This window comes from Budorcas taxicolor, chromosome 13 (genome assembly GCF_023091745.1).
Source record: "Budorcas taxicolor isolate Tak-1 chromosome 13, Takin1.1, whole genome shotgun sequence".
NCBI classification, from domain to species: Eukaryota; Metazoa; Chordata; class Mammalia; order Artiodactyla; family Bovidae; genus Budorcas; species Budorcas taxicolor.
In genome coordinates this window covers 17,930,896-17,950,692 of record NC_068922.1, presented here as the reverse complement: position 1 = coordinate 17,950,692, position 19,797 = coordinate 17,930,896, and the positions used below count along the sequence as shown (strand labels likewise).

The 19,797-nt window shown below is 38.2% G+C and overlaps 1 protein-coding gene across 3 annotated transcripts in view; it reads left to right on the top strand.

Annotated features, from left to right (window-relative positions):
- The window catches only part of CREM (cAMP responsive element modulator), a 66,422-nt gene that overhangs the window by 20,627 nt on the left and 25,998 nt on the right, over positions 1 to 19,797 (top strand). For all 3 annotated transcript variants that reach the window (XM_052651348.1, XM_052651350.1, XM_052651349.1), the window contains exons 4-6: positions 13,839 to 13,985; positions 16,985 to 17,082; positions 17,224 to 17,366. In XM_052651348.1, the coding sequence (XP_052507308.1) occupies positions 13,839 to 13,985; positions 16,985 to 17,082; positions 17,224 to 17,366 (388 nt within the window). The remainder of the gene's footprint in view (positions 1 to 13,838; positions 13,986 to 16,984; positions 17,083 to 17,223; positions 17,367 to 19,797) is intronic.

Here is a 19,797-nt window from a genome sequence, read left to right as displayed (position 1 = left end):
AAGAGGACTCTGTGGAGCAGAGGAAGCCACTAGGGAGTGTTGTTCAGGGATTGCAGTCTGCTCACTCCTTCCTTATCCTGTCTGCTATAGATGCCAACGGTGTGTTAAAGAAGCGCCTTAGAGGAAAGCAGGCCTGGCTTGCAGTGAGGGATTGGAGTAGGAACGATTGATTTAACAAGGGATAGGTTTCAGTGTATGACTTACATGTTTGCTTTTTCAAACTGGTGGAAAATTGGGATGGCGTTTCTCATTGTTTTGCCGGCTGTGCCAAAAGTCTATCTCCTCTGTCCTAAGTAGGACCAGGAATAATATGAATAGCTGTCAGAAAACAAAACAAGCAACGTTTATTATTGCTAATTGGCTGGCAACATCATATTTGTATATGATGATCTGCATCATGTTAGGTTGATTTGTTATATTTATTATTGGCTGAGTACATCTAGCTCCAGCTCAGTGTTTAACTGAATCTTGTTTTTTAAACCTCAGTATGCTGATTCTATGACTTGAGAGGCTGTTACTGAAGGAGGAAATATTCCTCTTAAGATTGTAAAATAAAAAGTTTCATTTTATTGTTGACTTTCTTTCTGTTGCTCTTTAATTTTATGTATTCTTTCTCCTGGTTATTTTTAAGTGCCATAATTTAATTTTTTGATCATAATATTTGTATTCACTTAGCTCTAAAAATTAACATAAATTAGGGGGAGAAAATAGAACACTGATTATTTTTTTTTCAGTAAATGCTAAATCTTCACTGTTTTTTAGCTAATTCAAGAAAATATACTACTTTGACATGTAACTCATTCTTGAAGGTAATTCAGGGTTTAAGGGACATAAGTAAAAATAATTTGTGAACTATTAATATTAGTGACCCTTTTGTTTGATTTGAGTAATAATTTTTTATATAATCTGTACTCATATTTTGAAAACTGTGTATATAATAGTTGTGTTATTGTTCAGTCTCTAAGTCAGGTCTGACTCTTTGCAACCCCAGGGACTGTGGCATGCCAGGCTTCCCTGTCCTCCAGTATCTCCCAGAGTTTGCTCAAATTCTTGTCCACTAAGTTGGTGATGCCATCCAACCATCTCATCCTCTGTCGCCCCCTTTTTTCCTAATAATAATAGTTAGTATATTTTGCTAGTATATTTCTTTCAGTTCAGTTCAGTTGCTCAGTCATGTCCAACTCTTTGTAACCTCGTGGACTGCAGCATACCAGGCCTCCCTGTCCATCACCAGCTCCCGGAGTTCAACGAAACTCATCTCCATTGAGTCGGTGATGCCATCCAACCATCTCATCCTCTGTTGTCCCCTTCTCTTCCTGCCCTCAATCTTTCCCAGTATCAGGGCCTTTTCAAATGAGTCAGCTCTTCGCATCAGGTGGCCAAAGTATTGGACTTTCAGCTTCAACATCAGTCCTTCCAATGAACACTCAGGACTGATCTCCTTTAGGATGGACTGGTTGGATCTCCTTGCAGTCCAAGAGACTCTCAAGAGTCTTCTCCAACACCACAGTTCAAAAGCATCAATTTTTCGGCACTCAGCTTTCGTTTTAGTCCAACTCTCACATGCATACATGACTACTAGAAAAACCATAGCCTTGACTAGACAGACCTTTGTTGACAAAGTAATGTCTCTGCTTTTTTAATATGCTGTCTAGGTTGGTCATAACTTTCCTTCCAAGGAGTAAGCATCTTTTAATTTCATGGCTGCAGTCATCATCTGCAGTGACTTTGGAGCCCCCCAAAATAAAGTCTGACACTGTATCCACTGTTTCCCCATCTATTTGCCATGAACTGACGGGACCGTATGCCATGATCTTAGTTTTCTGAACGTTGAGCTTTAAGCCAACTTTTTCACTTTCCTCTTTCACTTTCATCAAGAGGCTCTTTACTTCTTCTTCACCTTCTGCTTCTTTAAAGGTTAATTTTTGGCTTTAAAATGCACTCTGTATTTTCATCCCAGTGTATTACATGTGATAATACTTTGCTTTGAATGAAAATTAGTGTTTCAGGAACTTCCCTGGTACCCCAGTGACTAAGAATCCACTTTCTAATTTAGGGGACACAGATTTGATCCCTGGTCAGGGAACTAAGATCCCACAGACCGAGGAGCAACTTAGCTCATGTGCCACAACTAAGACCTGATGCAGCCAAATGAATATTTTTTAAAAAATAAGAAATTTGATGTTTCAAAGATAATTTCAGCAGGTATAAAGCAAAGTCAAATTTCAGAAAAAGATTTTGTTTTTTCACTTATAATCAGAAAAAAAAAACTGCATACAAATCTGTTTTAGTGTTTAAGAGATTGTTAGAGATGTTCTGTCATTTGTAATGATTTTAGGTACTTTTTGTTTGATGCTCAAGTCTTAGTTTTAGTAGCAGAGTTTGTCACTAACAGTATTGGAAAAATAACTGAGTATAAACAGTTACTTTTTTACCCTTTCTCTGATTTCTCCTAGTTAAAGAGTAGGTTGTGGGGAGGGAATACAGGAAGTGCTGTTGATAAAGGGCTATAGTTTCCGATTTGAAGGATAAAAATGTTCTGGAGATCTTTTACAGAAGTATGAATATGATGAACAGTACACTTAAAAGTGGTTAAGACGATTAATTTTATATTATGTATTTTTTTACCACAGTAAAAAAAAGAACAGCAAAAACAAAAATAGTAGACTAAACACTGAAATTTTTTAATATTAGAAATGTTAATTTTTGTAGTTTCTTTCTTGAAACTACAAGGAAGTAGTTTGTTTGTTTACTTTGCCTCACTTCAATTTTTGCTGCTACAACCTCTGGAAGCCCCAGACTACTAAAGGAATTACACTGGGAAGCACAGAGGCTTTGGGAAATTTTCACTCGTTGATTAATTGTGATGACAGCATCTTAGTAATGATCTTCAGAAATGTGAGCTTTCTGAGCTTTCTCCCACCCCCAGAGGTACGACGTGTGGTTCTCCAAAAAGGCGTAGGAGAGAAAAGCCTGCTTGTGAGGTCAAAAATATGGGGTTGGCCAAAAAGTTTGTTCAGGTTTTACAGCAAAACCCAATGCTAAGTAAAGACAATATCAGGTGAAAATAGTGCAAGCAGAAATAGTTCAGGAAAAGCACTTGCCTTTAAGTAGGTAAGTTCTATACAGCAGTAGACCTCTTTCTAAATACCTTTTGAAAACTAATGGTAATTTATTTGCTATCAGATATGTTAATATACCATAATAGGTACTGCCAGTATAAGTTGGCCTCCCAGTTCCTCAGAACTTTCTAGTTTTACCTTTTCTAAGGGCTTGTTTCCTGCTTTGTACTTGGTATAAGGTAAAAGAGCCCTAACTTACACCAATACTCAGTTTGAATTAAGTGTTTTACACATAGCTCAGTTCTCACAATAACTCTGTAGAAAGGTACTGTTTTCATTATCTTTTGCAGTTGAGGAAAATTTGGTACAGAGAGGCTGAGTAACTTGTCACAGGTCACATAGCTAGTAAAAGGCAGAGCCCAGGAAACCTGGCTTTAGATTGCATTAAACATTTCTATTACTTCTGTGATAATACATAGGTACTCAGTGTTGAACCAGATTATTTCAGAGGACATTACCTGGGAACATGCATGATCAGCAAAGAGTAATCATCATTATATGCTACATATGGTTACTATGGGGCTTCCCTGGTGGCTTAGCTGGTAAAGAACCCGCCTACAGTTCAGGAGACCCTGGTTTGATTCCTGGGTCGGGAAGATCCACTGGAGAAGGGATAGGCTACCCACTCCAGTATTTTTGGGCTTCCCTGGTGGCTCAGATGGTAAAGAATCTGCCTCCTGTGCAGGAGACCCAAGTTCAATCCCTGAGTCAGGAAGATCCCCTGGAGAAGGGAATGGCTACCCACTCCAGTATTCTTGCCTGGAGAATTCTATGGACAGAAGAGCCTAGCAGGCTACAGTCCATGGGGTTGAAGAGTTGGACAACAGACTGAGCGACTAACACTTTTCACTTTCAAGATAGTTTCATGTTTATGTCCCAGTTCAGCTTCTGATCTTGGATATATGAAGAGTGTAGAAGATTTAAACTTTATCCATTTTGATGTATTAGTAACTGGTACATGTAAATCCTGGGACCAATAGCCAATCTAAGTATTGAGCAGTAACTCTGGGACCGGGAGCACGAGAGCGCCCAGAGCTTTAGAATTATGTTTTATAAAATGATGGGGAAGTCAGTCTCATTGCCTTTGGTAAAATCAATGGATTGATTATCTTCTTGGCAATGAGCCAGCTAATTATCATCTACAGCAAATGTGGGGCAATAAGTTATTGCTATTTTTGTATATGGTTAAAGAAAAGACATAAAATCCACAGTCTTAACAAGTTCAAGTTTATAGTTCAGCAGTGTTCGCTGTAATGTACTCGCAATGTTGTGACACAGATCTCCAGATCTTTTTCATCTTGCAGATCTAACACTCTGTACCTATTAAACAACAACTCCTTTTTACACACACCCCCCAACCTCCTGTAACTACCATTCTATATTTGGTTTCTATGAATTTGCCTACTTTTGGATACCTCATATAAGAGGAATCATCAATATTTGTCTTTTCAGTTCAGTTCCCTCGGTTGTGTCCAACTCTTTGCAACCTCAGGGACTGCAGCATGCCAGGCCTCTCTGTCCATCACCAACTCCCGGAGTTCAACCAAACTCATGTCCATTGAGTCGGTGATGCCATCCAACCATCTCATCCTCTGTTGTTCCTTCTCCTCCTGCCCTCAATCTTTCCCAGCATCAGGGACTTTTCAAATAAGTCAGCTCTTCATATCAAGTGGCCAAAGTAATGGAGTTTCAGCTTCAGCATCAGTCCTTCAATGAATATTCAGGACTGATCTCCTTTAGGATGGACTGGTTGGATCTCCTTGCAGTCCAAGGCACTCTCAAGAGTCTTCTCCAACTCCACAGTTCAAAAGCATCAATTCTTTGGCACTCAGCTTTCTTTATAGTCCAACTCTCACATCCATACATGACTACTGGAAAAACCATAGCTTTGACTAGACAGACCTTTGTTGGTAAAGTAATGTCTCTGCTTTTTAATAAATATGCTGTCTAGGTTGGTCATAACTTTCCTTCCAAGGAGTAAGCATCTTTTAATTTCATGGCTGCAGTCATCATCTGCAGTGATTCTGGAGTGCCCCCCCCAAAATAAAGTCTGTCACTGCTTCCACTGTTTCCCCATCTATTTGCCATGAAGTGAAGGGACTGGATGCCATGATCTTAGTTTTCTGAATGTTGAGATTTACACCAACTTTTTCACTTTCCTCTTTCACTTTCATCAAGAGGCTCTTTAGTTCTTCACTTTCTGCCGTAAGGGTTGTGTCATCTGCACATCTGAGGTTATTGACATTTCTCCTGGCAATCTTGATTGCATCTTGTGCTTCCTCCAGCCCAGCGTTTCTCATGATTTACTGCATATAAGTTAAATAAACAGGGTGACAATATACAGCCTTGACATACTCGTTCCCCTATTTGGAACCGGTCTGTTCCATGTTCAGTTCTAACTGTTGCTTCCTGACCTGCATATAGGTTTCTCAAGAGGCAGGTCAGGTAGTCTGGTATTCCCATCTCTTTCAGAATTTTCCAGAGTTTCTTGTGGTCCACACAATCAGAGACTTTGGCACAGTCAATAAAGCAGAAATAGATATTTTTCTGGAACTCTCTTGCTTTTTTGATGATCCAGTGGATGTTGGCAATTTGATCTCTGGTTCCTCTGCCTTTTGTAAATCCAGCTTGAATGTCTGGAAGTTCGTGATTCACGTACTGTTGAAGCCTGGCTTGGAGAATTTTGAGCATTACTTTACTAGCGTGTGAGATGAGTGCAGTTGTGCGGTAGTTTGAGCATTCTTTGGCATTGTCTTTCTTTGGGATTAGAATGAAAACTGACCTTTTCCAGTCCTGTGGCCACTGCTGAGTTTTCCAAATTTGCTGGCATATTGAGTGCAGCACTTTCACAGCATCATCTTTTAGTATTTGAAATAGCTCAACTGGAATTCCATCACATCCACTAGCTTTGTTCATAGTGATGCTTCCTAAGGCCCACTTGACTTCACATTCCAGGATGTCTAGCTCTAGGTTGGTGATCACACCATTGTGATTATCTGGGTCATGAAGATCTTTTTTTGTATAGTTCTTCTGTGTATTCTTGCCACCTCTTCTTAATATCTTCTGCTTCTGTTAGGTCCATACCATTTCTGTCCTTTATCGAGCCCATCTTTGCATGAAATATTCCCTTGGTATCTCTAATTTTCTTGAAGATATCTCTAGTCTTTCCCATTCTTTTGTTTTCCTCTATTTCTTTGCACTGATCACTGAGGAAGGCTTTCTTACTCTCCTTGCTGTTCTTTGGAACTCTGCATTCAAATGGGTCTATCTTTCCTTTTCTCCTTTGCCTTTCACTTCTCTTCTATTCACATCTATTTGTAAGGCCTGCTCAGACAGCCATTTTGTCTTTTTGCGTTTATTCTCCTTGTCTTTTTGTGATTGGCTTATTTCACGTCACGTACTGTCTTGAAGTTTTATCTGTATTGTATGTGATAGGGATTCCTTCCTCTCTGTATGTACACACCACATTTTGTTTATTATTACTGTTTTTTAAAGTTGTTTTTGTTAAATCAGTAATCTTTAGGGCTTATATACCAAGTCATTGGTAGAAAAATGAATGTAGAATAGTTCAAGTGAATTGAAGTTTCCTTCATAGGCATTCCTATGAGTTGATATTGTGGTGGCAGTTTGGTTGCCAAGTCGTTTCCGACTCTTGCACCCTCATGGACGATAGCCTGGCAGGCTCCTCTGTCCATGGAATTCTCCAGGCAAGAATACTGGAGTGGATTGCCATTTCCTTCTCCAAGGGATCTTCCTGATCCAAGAATTGAACCCAGGTCTCCTGCCTTTCAGGCAGATTCTTTACCCACTGAGCTACGAGAGAAGATCCCAACAAGTTGATACTGGTCAGAAATAAAGGTAAGTGGTTTTAGGTATTCATTCTGTAGCTTCAGGCTTTTGGCATGTACATTTCTTCCTCAGTATTAGAAATGAATCTAATCTATATCATTGTTAAGAGTAGTTTTAATATCCACTGTTTGCCCATATAAGCCATCTGTTGGGTAAATATCATTTTGGGCTCAGAATCTCATAGCAACCTACTTCACTATGTGCATTTATTACTTTGTAATGGAGTTGGCTAGAAAATTATGATCAGTTTTAGTTTCAGTCTTACTGAAATCAGTATATAAGATTGATTTTTAAAAGTCTAGAGCTAAAAGAATTTTGACTTCCCTAAAGATCATGTTCATAGTCAGTCTTTATAAATATAAGTAAAACACATATCATATTAGAATATAAAATGATGCTCCAAGTACTATTAATAGGAAATGATAAGGATCAGCTAGGGAAAAAAATTCGCTAGAGTGTTGTTTTTCAAAGCATAAAGAAACCCTAATTTTGTCATCACCAGTCACCACAGCAATCACCACTGCTTATTGGAAGTATTATCAGAATAGACGATATAATTAAGAATGACTTGATTCTGATATTTGCTTTTCTTTCAAAAGGGGAATTTTTTTAAAGAGACATATTTGGCCATTTATAATTACAGAAACAGAATTACTTCCTTTTTAAATTCAGATGATAAATTTTAGATAGGTTTTGTTTATTCCCTATACACGGAAAGGATTCAAAGATCATGTTGTAGTTCTCCTTATAATTTTAACATAGATATAAAAATATCAGTCTTATCTGTCCAACTCTGTTATCAGTGCTTTCAGTTGATATTTACAAGGTAAAATTTAACTCCATTGATTTTTGCAATTTGTTAGTCACACTGTTTAAAAAAAACAGAACCTCAATATGGGAAAGTAAAGACACTACAGTGATACCAATTCTGTATTCTTCATGTTGTGTTTGCCTTCATTTAATGCAAGTAACAACTTTTAAAAAAAAAATTATTTATTTATTTATTTGGCTGCACCAGGTCTTCGTAGTGGCATGTGAGATTTAGTTCCCTGACCAGAGATCAAACCCGGGCCCCCTGCATTGGGAGCGTGGCGTCTTAGCCACTGGACCCGCAGGGGAGTCCCTAAGGACAGCTTTTTAAAAAATGAAGTGAAATATTTTATGTCTTTTTTAAAGAGTACACATTTATATTATTATTTTCCTGTTTTCAGCCTTATTCTTTAAACACTTTTTTCCCTGTAGAAGAAGCAGGCTTCTTTTTGAGAATCCTGTCTTAATACACAGAAATCAAGATGTTTTTCCAGCTTCTCCCATAGGGTGTTGCTGGGTTTTCATTGGAGTCCTTGGAATTAAAATAGATAATGTATAGATTTGATTTTTCAGGCAGCAGAGTTGATAGTGAAGTCTGCTAGACCATGCATTCACATCCTCTCATCCTTTATTAACTGTCTGGAATGCGGGCTCAGTGGCTGTGTGACACGTTCACCTGCACTGTGACATCATAAACCCCATCATAAGGGAACCTAGCTACGGACTGGTGCCAGTCCACTAGGTGCTAATCAAATGCTGTGTTACAACATTGTGAGGTGTTACCAGTTATAAGTGTCATTATTAGGAGATTTTCTTTAATTGCAAAGACAAGTTAGGCTGTCAACTGCATCATCTTCACTTATTTCATCACATTAACTCCTGACTCTAGTGAGGCTTTTGGTGGATGTGGTGGCCTCAGCATAATCTATGTTTCAGGCATCCTATAGAAGAGGATTATTCTTCAGGGGATCTGGAAAAAAAGGTAAACGGTCTGGCATGAGTTCACTTTTACACTTCTTAGAGCCTCATAAATAGAGGTGTAAAATTATAAAATATAAAATACACCTATTTTATGTGTTTGTTTTTTGGGCAGTTGCCTGCTTGATTGTTGGAATGTGATGAATATATTGACAGATCTTCCCATGGCCTTCTTTCCTACTTTTCTTTTAGACTATTTTTTTGCACAGGAGTTCCCTCCTCTGAGAAGCTTTCCGCAGTAGGTATGCCTTAACGTAGCTTCCTTCCACCCTCCCTCTACCTCGTTAGCTGTTGTTGATTAGTCTCTTAGTTGTGTCCAGTTCTTTGTGACCCCATGGACTGTAGCCCACCAGTTTCCTCTGTCCATGGGATTTTCCCAGGCAAGAATACTGGAGTAGGTTGCCATTTCCTTCTCCCGGGGATCTTCCTGACCCAGGGATCAAACTCATGTCTCCTGCAATGGCAGGTGGATTCTTTATCCCTGAGACACCAGGGAAGCCCACCTCACTAGTTACCCTTCTTTATTTTTCTTTTAAGAATTTGGCACCTCTCCCAAATTATGTTTTAGTCGCTTCATCTGTCTTCTGTCTCCTTCTGACTTAGGAGAGCAGACTTTTCTTGTTTACTACTTTATCTCTGCTGTCTAGACTGGTCCACAAGGCCAGCTTCCAACATTTGTTGAGGGAACAAAAGAATGAGTTAATTTGTAAGTATGAATTGTTTCTGTGAGATTGACTTATTAAAAATTCTTGGAATGAATATATGATGTTTATAAGAAAAATGGGACTTCCCAGGTTCCTCAATGGGCAAAGACTCCACCTGCAATGCAGGAGACACAGGAGACTTGGGTTCGAACCCTGGTTTGGGAAGATCCCCTGGAAGAGGAAGTGGCAACCCACTCCAGTATTCTTGCCTGGAGAATTCCATGGATAGAGGAGTCTGGTGGATTACAGTCCATGAGATCACAAAGAGTCGGATACAACTGAGCGCACGCACACATGACCTTCTTCACTGCCCAGAGTTTGGACATTGAGTTTTCACCGCACAGATTCATATAACTCATCTCCAGAATTCTGGAAATTCAGTTTTGTTCTAGTGGGTATAGCTCTCTTTTCTACAGCAGAGTTTCTTCTCACTAAGCCATTTTGATGGAGCATTGTTTAATAATGTAAAGTCCTGAAAATTATACTTGAAAGACATATAGAGTGACTTTAAGCATGGTTTATACTTATCAAAACCCCCATGAATCTTTCTTGAGTTGTTCTTCAGAATATCTAATTTTTCTACAGCAGGTCATTTCCATGAAACTGCATAGCACTAACTGCATCTCAAGCCACAGGTCTCATCTGTAGGAATACTGGTGATGCTCTTGGGTATAATGTACTTTCTGTTTTGCTCAATTTCTAACATAGGAATGTTCTATCAGAATTACTGTGGATGGTGATTTTGGCCATCCTGCTGTGGTGGAGCTAAAATTGCAGCCCGTTTCAGCACTCTGTGCTTTGAGCTGTGAGCAGGGCCCAGAGGCTGCATGAGGACAGAGCAGCAGTTTTCAAAGTGTGATCCAGGGAACCCTGAAGGAAACTCCAAGGACCCAGTATTTTCCAAATAACTACTATATGATGTTACACAATCATGCCTGGAGGTTTGGAGGACAAACCTATTTTCATAATAATACGAAGATGTATTTTTTTCTCTGTATTGGCATTTGCCCTGATGGCGCAAAAACAGTGGGGGTTTAAAAGTGTTGGTGCCTCATCCCAGTCACGTAAGTGGCACCAAACTTTGTTAGTGGTCATTACAGTCTTCACTGCATTCACTTGCAGTTTTAAAAAAAAATGTCTGTTCCACTTAAGACTGTCCCTGATGAAGCAGTAAACATTACCAATTATATTAAATCTTGACCCTCAAGTACATGTTGTTTTAATATTCTGTGTTTTGGAAGTGGAACATTCATTGAAAGCATTTCTGCCACTTACTGAAGATCAGTGGTGATCTTGAGAAAAAACACAAGTTATTGTCTGCGAAAAAACACAAGTTATTGTCTGAGGGACAAGATGAACTAGCTGCATTCACACACACACACACACACACACACACACACACACACACGCCACAGGATATAATTTTTCTCAAAGCAGTGGCAAGTAACTAAATTATATCTATGTCTGTTCAAACTTGAGTATTTGAAAAATTTTCTCAAAAGCGAATGAAGTAAGCTTGTCACATCGAGGAAAACAGTTAACAGTGTTTATTGCTGATGATAAAATTCAGGTTTTTAGCAGAAGTTTCAAATTGTGGAAATTCTTCATCTGCCATTTTGAGCTTGATAACTTGCCAATATTTTATAGTTTTCTGATGACGTTGATCTTGATTTTAATGAATGTAGTTTTCTGATAGTGTATCATGAAATTTATCAGCATTTGGGAGATCTACTTAATTCAGTAACTCAGTATTTTCCAAGTAGCTACTACATGACATTACAAAATCATGCCTAGCTAAAGAACCATCTGAAGTATAAGACAGAGCAATAGATTTTTTTTTTTTTTAGCATTTATTTATTCGGCTGCATCAGGTCTTAGTTGTAGCACGCAGGATCTTTTGTTGCAGTGTGTGGGATCCAGTTCCCTGACCAGGGATTGAATCTGAATTCCCTGCACTGGGAGTGCGTTGTGTTAGCCATTGGACCCCCAGGGAAGTCCCAGATCAACTGATTTTAACGTAACTAAGTTTTCAGATTCCGCATGGCCACTAATCTTTGAGAAAAACAACCACTTGCTGAGTTTTGGGGTAGTATCCAAGAAGAATACCCATATTTTTCTGAAAAAGCTATTGATACACTCCACGTTTTCTAATCATATATCTGTATAAGGCATATTCATTTACCAGTTAAAATAACTTATTACAATAGATTCAGTGCAGAAATAGGTATGAAAATCCAGCTTGTTTTAAGTTAAACCAGACATTACAAGAATTTGTAAAAATGTAAAACATTGACATTCTTGTCACTAATGATTATGTCTTTGAAAATAGTCTTCAGAAAATACTATTTATGTTAGCATATGATGGAATTATTATTTTTAAATTAATTACTAAGTATTTAAAAATTTCTCAGTTTTTATTTCTATTTAGTACATATCAATATTTTATATATATATATATATATACACACACACACACACATATAACAGCTTATATATATAAGAGCTGAGCTGCTTGTCATAGCCAGTTGTGCACATCTTTTTCCAGCTTTGTCTTCAGTGTCACCCACTGGCAGCTTAAAATCTGCATACTAGGAGTATTTTCATTATAGAAATCCACAAAAGTTACCCATAGCATTTTCCTTCCCAGGAGCTGGCTGTACATTTACAGGATCCTGCTGGATGTAACATAAACATAAGTTATTTGAGGTCATCAGTCATTTTCAGGAGTGTAAAGGTGTCCTGAGACTGAGCCCTAGTCATTTGGCAGAGGAATACCTTTTTTTTTTTTTGGCAACTGGTTCACAAAGAGAAGGATCCCTTTATACAGTTCATGCAGGGAACATTTGTAGAATAAATCTAGTGGCTTTTAAACTTCTGGATGTTAAATCTGAGGGCTCCATTATGGGATGCTGTTTTTCTTTCCCCTGAAATCTAAAGTTGGCGATAATACTCCAGGGGCAGGTGGGCTGAATTTGCCTATAGGGCTTCATGTCAGGTGGTCTCTGCCCCAGTCTCTCAGTTTTCTGTCCAGCTGTTATCCAGACCATAGCAAGGCCCGGCTCAAGGGGCAGCTTCTGCACACCGCCTCCACTTGTTCAGACTCCTGCAGATCTGTCTGTTTTGTACTCCTGTGGTCTTCATGACCTGGGCATTGGAGCGATTAGTTCTCTACTGTTTGTGTGCTATTGTTTCTTAGGTGTTGGATTTAGCACTTCTGCTTTCCACCCCGGTGCACCTAGTTCAGTTCTCTCCATGAAGGTTCTCTTGCATGGATAGAAGACTTTACTTCTAGGTTGCCAAAGAAGTTTGCCTTCCAAGGGAATGATGTAAGCACATCTGATTATTTGTTATAAACCCAGTTCTTAGTAATTCTTAAAAAGTATTTGTATAAGTTGATTGGAAATGATTGGTTTTCCTTCAAGTGAGGGCCCACAGAGGCTTTCTTCAAAATTTGTTTTAGATTCTGTGGTCTGCCACCACTCATGATAGAAACTAGTAGGTTCTTTCACGTCCAAAGTCTCTGTCTGTTCCAAGGAAGTCGTAATGAATAGTGAAACTTAGTAAAATGAGGCAGAGTTTGTAAGATTATGCCGGCTTTTAGGACTGAGTTGTTTACCAATTAGAAACTTGGCAGGTTTTGAGTCCAGAGAAGTGAACAAAACAAAACACGTTTTAATGTGTTTTGCTGCAGGGCTCTTTGTTGCAAGCACCCAAGCTGGTGGGAAACAGCTGTAATCTCCTCTCTGTGCAAACCAAGTGATGGTTCTGTGTGCTTAAGCTGTGGGGAGGGGAGTGTGCAAGGACCACACAGTCTCCAGGGTATGAGCTTTCTCTGGTTTGGAGATGCTAAGGGCCTGAGAGGTCCTGGGATTTCTTTGATCTATGCCTATTTTGGTGACTATTGGGGGATAAAAGTAACTGCAATTTTCATCAGTATAGAGACAAGGCATTAGCTTGTATCTGGAGTAATTCTAATATCACATGTCAGAAGTTGCACTTATTGAAAAAATAATTTACCATATTTAAGTTCTGTCTCCGATTGCTCTTAAGTTAGAGAGAGTGGTTTATACTCTGGCCTAAAGAAGGCTTCACTGTTAGTAGTCTTGAGGTCGTAGTGAGGTAGTTTAACTGCTTTAGAACTTTGTGCTTGGAACATTCTTAGCCACTGAAGCATGGGGACTGAAAGTGAGACGCATGGGTTCTTTGATATCTGTCACACCAGAGAATGGCTGTTCCAGCACAGTAACCATCTCCTGATACTGAGTGCCCTGGCTTGCTGGTCAGATCTCAGAAGCAGGGAAAATAGGCAGATTGTAACAGTGGGGGGGCAGAAAAAGTGTTCAGCCTTAATCCTCAATGATGCTGGTTTTTGCAGGTTTCTGTAGCTGGATCCAGCACCGGAAGAGGCTCCCCAGCTGTAACTCTAGTACAGTTACCTTCCGGCCAGACTGTCCACGTCCAGGGAGTAATTCAGACACCACAGCCATCCGTTATTCAGTCACCACAAATACAAACTGTTCAGGTTAGCCTCCTTCCTAAATGACTTCTCTTTGACTTTCTTGAGCTTTTTACTAATTCATTTATCTTTTTTTTTTTTCCTGTAGATTTGATGCTCTTTTTTTTTTAACCATATAAGGGACAATCTATTAGTATGGTGGTAATTTCTTTTTGTTATGTCAACACTGGCTTCTTTTATTTTGAAATTGCACATTTGCCTATGTTCATTGAGAGAAAAATTATAAAATACAGAAAAGAAGAAAGTAAAAATAATCTCAACACTCAGATATAAGTACTATTAACATTTGGTTGAAAGTCTTCCATATATGTTTCCTATGTGCATACATAAACATATTTTAATGGCATGCTAGTATTCTATTATTTATATGTACTATATTATTACCAAATTATAATGTAGTAATGTTACCAATTATATGTAGTGTCTTTTTTTAGTCATAGATGACCTAATATAAATTATTTTAATACAATTCAACATAATGTAACAATTTCCATATTTTAAAGTATTTTTACGTTTTTAACACCTTGAGAAATGTTATTTATACACATCCCTGTGTTTATCTAAATATATGTACATAAGCTATATTTGTACATTTGCCTAAAAATTTCTTTAGGATAAATTCTAAGTGGTTGAACTGGTGGGCATGGAAAAGAGTGATGCTCAACTCTTGTTATTAAACATTTGTAAGAATTTCCTTTTTATTTCTGTAGAAGTTTTTTGTTTTGAAAGTCCCTCAGTCATGTCCGACTCTTTGCTATCCTGTGGACTGTAGCACGCCAGGGTCCTCTATCCATGAATTCAGGCCAGAATACTGGAGTGGGTAGCTGTTCCCTTCTCCAGGGGATCTCCCCACCCCAGGCTTTGAACCCAGGTCTCTCACATTGCAGGCAGATTCCTTTTTCTTTGTGAAGTGCTTGGTGCCCTGTTGGATACAGAGATTGACTCGAGCTGCAGTTTTGTTATCAGCTCCTAATTTGAAGGTCCAGTCATTCTCCTTGAAATAAGGTTGCTGTTTGCTCAAACTCAGATTCATTTAGCAGAGCTCTCCAAAAATGCTTAAAAGTACTTTGAGGCTTCTTTGGAGATGTCTGATAAACCTTGTAACGTAGATTTTCTAATACTGACACTGTTTTCACCAATACTCACAGTAAAGTGTAGAAATTTAGGTCTATTGTTCATTCAGTATGTGTGCCATGATATCATTGTTAATTGCTGTTGCATTTATACATCAGATTAAACCTTGTTTTTTTTAGATGTGGTTAGTGTTGCGGTTGTGATCCAGAGACGTGTTTTGTTATTTATTGTCACCAAAGTTGGTCATAAATTCTTAACATTTCTTAAGCAAAAACATTCTTTTTTGCATCAACAGATATAAATTATTAAGTATGCTTTTTTAAAGCATACTTTTCTCTTTTACTAAATTTATTTCTGTTCCTTTTTAAGGTCAGTTTGTCTTTATCCTTTAAATATTGAAATTATTTGAACCTATCTGATGACAAAAAGCTCTGTGAAGAAAACGTAGTTGCTTATGCTTAATTGGTCTTGTCCTTTTCCTGTGTATTTGAATCCAGTTTGTTGCAAAATAAGGGTTGCACCAAGATACTTGAAGTAATAAATCCATGTGCAATAAAAGTCTGTTTATCTTTGTGGCACAGATGTCTCTTCTGAGTTGTTCAAAATTTGAGTGATTCTCAGTAGTGTCTTTTTTTTTTTCCCTTTCTTGTGAGGACCTTAATTCTAGGAGCTTCTGACTCTTTCTGACTCTGATTATAAAACAAGACTTTCCACTCACCTTTTTGTGACTTTTATTAGGATGCAGATATTTCTACTTAGCTTTAACCTCGGTGGCACTGGAAGAGAGAGTATTATCTCATTTTCAATAGGCTGTTTTGGATTTTGTTAAATGGGTGACTTAATTATCTTTACAGAGGTAGGTGCCTATGGATCTTGTCTTAGAATTCCGACCTGGTGAATGATGAACTTCAGTTTTCACTTTCTACAGTAATAGCCTACCTTGCACAAAGGGGTGTATGATTATACAAGAGATGTGTGAAAGCCCAATGGAAAGTGATAAATAGTTGGTGATGATGTATGATTGTCTGACTGCAACAATAGTTTTTCTAAAGATTCTCTTCATGCCTGAGTATGCTTATATGTATAGGGTATCCATGACCAAAGATGTATGATCATACATGTGGGCAAACATACATGCACATCCATGTGCCTGCTTACATTGTTGGTATTTTAATATGATTTTTTGCTTATACTCAAATCAAATCCCATGTCCTTACAATATTCATTAGAGGAGTTTTGTAAGCTCAGAACTAGATGATAAACTGAGAACCTGTGATAGATGGCTGAATATATTGAGAACAGTCATGTTGTGGAGAGAGTTTCCTTAATACTCATGTTATTATACTACTCCTTCAAAAAATGAAATTGTATTTAAAACTGATCTTTCTTTTAAGGAGTAATTCCTTATTTTGACAAGACCTACTGACATCAAGCCCAACCTACTTCTTGTAATATAAATCATAACTTTAACCAGGCTTGTTAACACAAGTATTTACCTACTTAATATTCTTTTTCTTTGGATCTATCTAATGTGTAATTTGAAGACCCAGCCTAAGTTAGCAGTGGTATTGTTTTCTCCTCTGTCACTTGCTAGCTCACCCTCTGCTGGATTTGTGGGACATTTTCAGGGCTGGGTCTTAGGCCTTGTGTGTCTTACGTTCAGTGTTTTCCGGAAGCCTGTCTGGCACGTGTGCATTTCTGTAGCATTTGTCATCTGTGTCATCCTTGGTGCACAGGCTGGTTTACAGCCAAGTGTCAGTGTCTGCACTTCCTCTCCTGAGCCAGATTGTGAGCGTGGTTAGCCCGGCTCAGTGTGTTCTGTTGGCAGTGCCCGGCTTTGTGCTGCACACAGAGCGCCGTCAGACACCGGGTTGTGAATGAAGGAGATACCATGGGTTTTATGATGCATCTCAGGAACTCTTGTGTTATAGGTAGCAACCATTGCAGAAACAGATGAGTCTGCAGAATCAGAAGGTGTAATTGATTCTCATAAACGTAGAGAAATCCTTTCACGAAGACCCTCTTACAGGTAAGTTAAGTTTCCTACAGTCATGAAAAGTTTTTCCCGAAAGGGAGAAATAAAGATACTTCAGATTCTCCCGTGATAGCTTTTCTGTTTTAAATCTCACTCATGTATCTTAATTCTTTGTATTGTTGAATTATATTTTAGAAAAATACTGAATGAACTTTCCTCTGATGTGCCTGGTGTACCCAAGATTGAAGAAGAAAAATCAGAGGAAGAGGGAACACCGCCTAACATCGCTGCTATGGCAGTACCGACTAGCATATATCAGACTAGCACGGGGCAATACAGTATGTATGCGGCGATTCCATATGACGTAGCGCTAGCTTTCAGTCTCTCGTTTCCCTGAAGCAGCTTGGGTTTTGGCACTAAACTGTTCCGTTTTAAAAATGCATCATAATACCTAAATTGTGTATCACAGTGTGAACAGTACATGTTAAAGAAGTGAGAGATTTGTACTGACAGTTGTCGTATCCTTTTGAAAAATAACAAAAAAAATTTGTTTACTAAATGAAGACAACTTTGGGGTCAAAATAAAGGGAAGGTTTTTCTTGTTTATATGTTTGTATTCACATCTAGTAAACACTTAAAACTTGACTGTTTTTGTCTCTATGATGCATGTGAACACAATAAGATATAAATGTCTGTATTTCGTTCTTGTTGACTTTTGTCACCAACAATTACATCTTATACTTACTAATCTAAAAGAGGTGCTTATGTTTTCTAAACTATGTTTTAAATGTAATTCTGTTTTCACTACTCTCTACTGTGTTAATTTGTGCTGCAGCTTTTTCTAGAAGAGAATGGAAAAATGACTTATTTTTTTAAACTAATGCAATTGGACAGATCATTTTATTTGAAATTTTAAGCACCAAAAGCTGTAAATAAACAGATACATTCACCTTTAGTCTTGTGCATTTTAATGGGCTGTTAGTTCTGTGCTTTGTGCTCCAGTTAAAGCACTAGTCTTTCCCCAAATCAAGAACATTTGATATAAGAAATACTTTAGTAAAAAAGGAAAGAAAAGTGGGGCGGAAAAGAGAGAAAAGGGCAGGAAAAAAGCTAGTTAGGTACAGAAAAAAAGCTAGTTAGGTACAGAAATATGTGTAATGTTAATGACTGTGTTGATCCAAGTACAGTGTTAATATTTTAGATATATTTTCTGTTTTCCCTTTAAAAAGTAATAATACCTACAAAAAATCTCAAGTCTTAACTTATGACCTGGCTGCTGTAATCTGTGGAAAAGCCTTATACAGTCATTATTTTTTTTCTTTTAGTGGTGGTAGATTTGCAGTATTAAGCAAGTTCTGCTTTGGTGATTCTGGTTCTTTGGGTAGCTCCTACCCTGATACTAGGCAGAACTGGGCCATAATATAATTTGTCCACATCCTGTACAGAGCGCTGATTGGACATGTCCAAAGTCAATGTCAGGAAAAGAGAACTCTCCACGGTCTAGACGAGTTAGACCTTGAGGTTTTCCCCTTCATTTTTCTTTAATCACTTCTCTGATTTATATGCCTTTTTCTTTCTGACCCATGGGAGTAGATGATGGGAATTTTAGAACCAGTGTGACGGGGCAGGGCTTGGAGATGCTGAAACCTCTTGGCTAGTCAGCTCTGGCCTTGAGCAGTGGGCTGTTACCATCTTATCATTGTCTCTTTTGTGTCATGACAGGGAAAATGTTGGAAATTACTGCTGAAATTATGCTAAGATATCTTAAAGTTTGGAGGGTGATTAAGATGCTGACATCTTACAAATCTCTCTGGCATATCCTGAGTCTGCTTAGCAATTGATCTGTTTCTAAGTGACATGGGTGAGGATGCTGTGGGTGAATTTGTCTAGATTATTAGCTGAGAATTTGGAGTCGTGAGAACATGTTGGGTTGAGAGGATGTTGAAGCTGGCGATGATATGGGGAAGGCGGTGGTACATGGTCCTGCTAGTCACTGCCTGGTATAATTTCACATCTCGGGTTTTTAGTCTTTGAAGTGTGACTAACACTAAATTGCCAAGCTCAGGGTTAATGTGAGAACAAAAGGAGACAACAGATTTTACCTGTGAGGGTAAAATCTTTTGACTCTTCATGTCAGAAGAGACATACTGCTTTTGACGTGAAACAGAGAAATGTAAGCCAGCTATGGCAGTGTCTCACTCACTGTTATTAAACTGTCCTCTCCAGCAGCATTTTGAGCTCTTAGCATGCCCTTAGAGCTGGGGGTTCAATATTGTCACTACCTTGGATGTGGAGTATGTGGGTGTCGGGGAGTGGAGTCAGAGGTTCTGGTTGAGAACTAGAAAATCAAATGTTTAGAAATTAGGGTATATATTTATTTGCCACATTAGAAATCATGGACAATTTTTTTTTCATTAGCATAGAAGTTCAGGCATATTTATTTATTGTTTACCATATGGTTTTTCCATAACATGTCATGGACAGTTTGTTACTTAGTTTTCTTAATTTGGACCCATACAATATGATCCTGGCAGTTATTTTAATAAAAAGTTGTGTTTGTCCAATATGTGTTGTCCGCAGGTTAAAAACTGTCATTTTATCGGTTCTCAAAAAGGGGATATTGCCTATGTTAAAAACGAATTTCTTAGATACTTAGTGACACTTGGTTATGTTGATAATTCTTTCATTTGAGAAGTGAATACTAATATTTAAGTTTTTCTTTAGAAGACCTTGCTTTAAATGTATATTTATACAAGATCCATTTTCATC